This window comes from Propithecus coquereli, unplaced genomic scaffold, assembly GCF_000956105.1.
Source record: "Propithecus coquereli isolate 6110/MARCELLA unplaced genomic scaffold, Pcoq_1.0 Scaffold50, whole genome shotgun sequence".
Lineage (NCBI taxonomy): Eukaryota > Metazoa > Chordata > Mammalia > Primates > Indriidae > Propithecus > Propithecus coquereli.
The window spans coordinates 505,903-508,024 of record NW_012150841.1 but is presented as its reverse complement, the minus strand read 5'-3'; the positions used below and the strand labels follow the sequence as shown (position 1 = coordinate 508,024).

The following is a 2,122-nucleotide window of genomic DNA, read 5'->3' as shown; positions in this document are numbered from 1 at the left end:
TTTCACAAATTAATTTAGTAAGCATAAAATGCATGCAGAAAGAATAATGTATCACTACACCAGTTATATCTCTCAACTTCAGAAATAAAACAGTTACACATGATGCTCCCGGTATGCTTTCTCCAGTCTTCCTCTCCCTCCTCTCTCAGAGGTAATCACTAATTGAGTGGCGTTGCTGATGCCATCTCCAATTTCACTAGACACTATCAAATTGTTCTCCGCTGAGATTGTACCAATTTATACACTCACCAGCTGAGTATCCATTTTTTTAACTGTATGATTTTCTAAGATCATTTAAAATCAACACAAATTTTCTGAAACATCATTTAGAAACCTCTCAGCAATGGTAATTTCTTTTGACAGTAAAGGATTAAACTTATACAAGATTTTTTTTTCTTTTTTATGACTTGGTTGAGTTATAAAGTATATTTCTATGTTTATTCTGAGCAGACTCTTCTTTTTTCTCACTTCATAGAGCAACAGTTTCATAATAGTTCACTCTTTATGCCAGCTAGACTTGGGCTGCCTATTGATCATATTTATTTGATATAAATCTGATGGACTTTTCCCATCATAACACCTAATACCAGGTGGACACCTGGAAAATGCTCAAAAATATCCATTGATGGTTTGTTTTTGATTTATGTTTACATAGTAAATGAAAAATGTACTTTCAAGAGACTAAAATATGCAAAATTCATTTTCAAAAAGAAATCTGACATTTCTTTTACTAGAATTCAACTAGGTTACTTTTATCATTAGCAAATTATATCCTCTATTATTAATAGCTCTGAGTTGCCCAGAGGGGAAGGAATATCAACCCTGTGTGCGACCCTGTGAAGCAAGAACATGCCTGAACAAATGGTTCTATGGACACTCTTTATGTTTGAATTTAAGGGAAGACTGTGTGTGCAAAGATGGAACTATTCTTCACAGGCCATATTCAACCCAGTGCATTCCAGAGAAAGAATGCGGTAAGAAGCAAAGTACAAAGTGACTTCTTAGGGATTCAGCCAACAAAACAATAAAAACTTTTTTAGATATTAGAGAAATGTGCTTAAAAAGATTGATCGAAGGTAGCCTAGGGGCTGGAAAGGAAATGAGTTTGTTTGTACTTTTATTTTAATATGATTTCAATTGAAGTTAACAAAATTAAGAGCTTCAGTGGTAATGTGTTTTAATTGTTACCTATGCCTATAAGAAGTCGGAAAGAGCATGGCAAATTAAAAATTAGGAATGTAGATTGTGAACTGAATTCAAATTCCAGTTATTTTATGTATTAGTGATTCACCTTTACCTCTACGAGTCTGAGGTTATGCATCTTTAGAATGAGGAAAATAATACTACTTATCCCATAAAGTTAATGTGGAGTACATAACAAAATGAAAAGCATTTTGCATTTGACACAGTGCCTTGAGAAATGGCAGATAGCATTATTGTCTGGGTGCTATGATTTGCATGTGGTTTGTTCCCACCAAAACTCATGTTGAGGATTGATCCTCAACGTGGCAATGTTGGGAGATGGGGCCTTGTGGGAAGTATTTTGATCATGGGGGCGCTCCCTTTATATATTGATGAATGCCTTCTCATGGTAGTGAGTGAGTTCTGGCTCTCATGAGACTGGATTAGTTCTCATAGAAATGGATTAGTTCCCACATGTGTGAGTTTTAAATAAAGGGAGGTTCATCCTCATGTTTGGTCCCTTTTGTACATGTCCACTTCCCCTTTGACCTGCCATATTATGACACAGTAGGAAGCCCTCACCAGAAGTTGAGCAGATGCTGGCACCAGGCTTCTTGGACATCCTAGCCTGCAGAATTGTGAGCTAAATAAACCTCTTTTCTTTATAATTTACCCACTCTCCGGTATTCTCTTATAGTAACACAAATGGACTAAGACACTAGGGGGAAACATTTAATATTTCTAATTTCATTCTCAAACCATTTTATTTTGATGCATTGTCTTAATGGTGGTGGCGGATGCAAAAAGTGAAAATTTGAGAAAATTGCAGCGCAGTATTCTGTGAGTTATAGGGCTCTTCATTACAGTCAGAAGAAAAGAGAATTAGCTAAAACTAAAGAAAAAGGCAAGTAGAAGTGAAATGCATAAATAGTTTCAGAAA

The 2,122-nt window shown here is 35.5% G+C and overlaps 1 protein-coding gene across 1 annotated transcript in view; it reads left to right on the top strand.

The window, feature by feature from the left end:
* The window catches only part of OTOGL (otogelin-like), a 154,176-nt gene that overhangs the window by 124,643 nt on the left and 27,411 nt on the right, over positions 1-2,122 (top strand). The window contains exon 29 of the mRNA XM_012656310.1: positions 789-974. Coding sequence (XP_012511764.1) covers positions 789-974 — 186 coding nt within the window. The remainder of the gene's footprint in view (positions 1-788; positions 975-2,122) is intronic.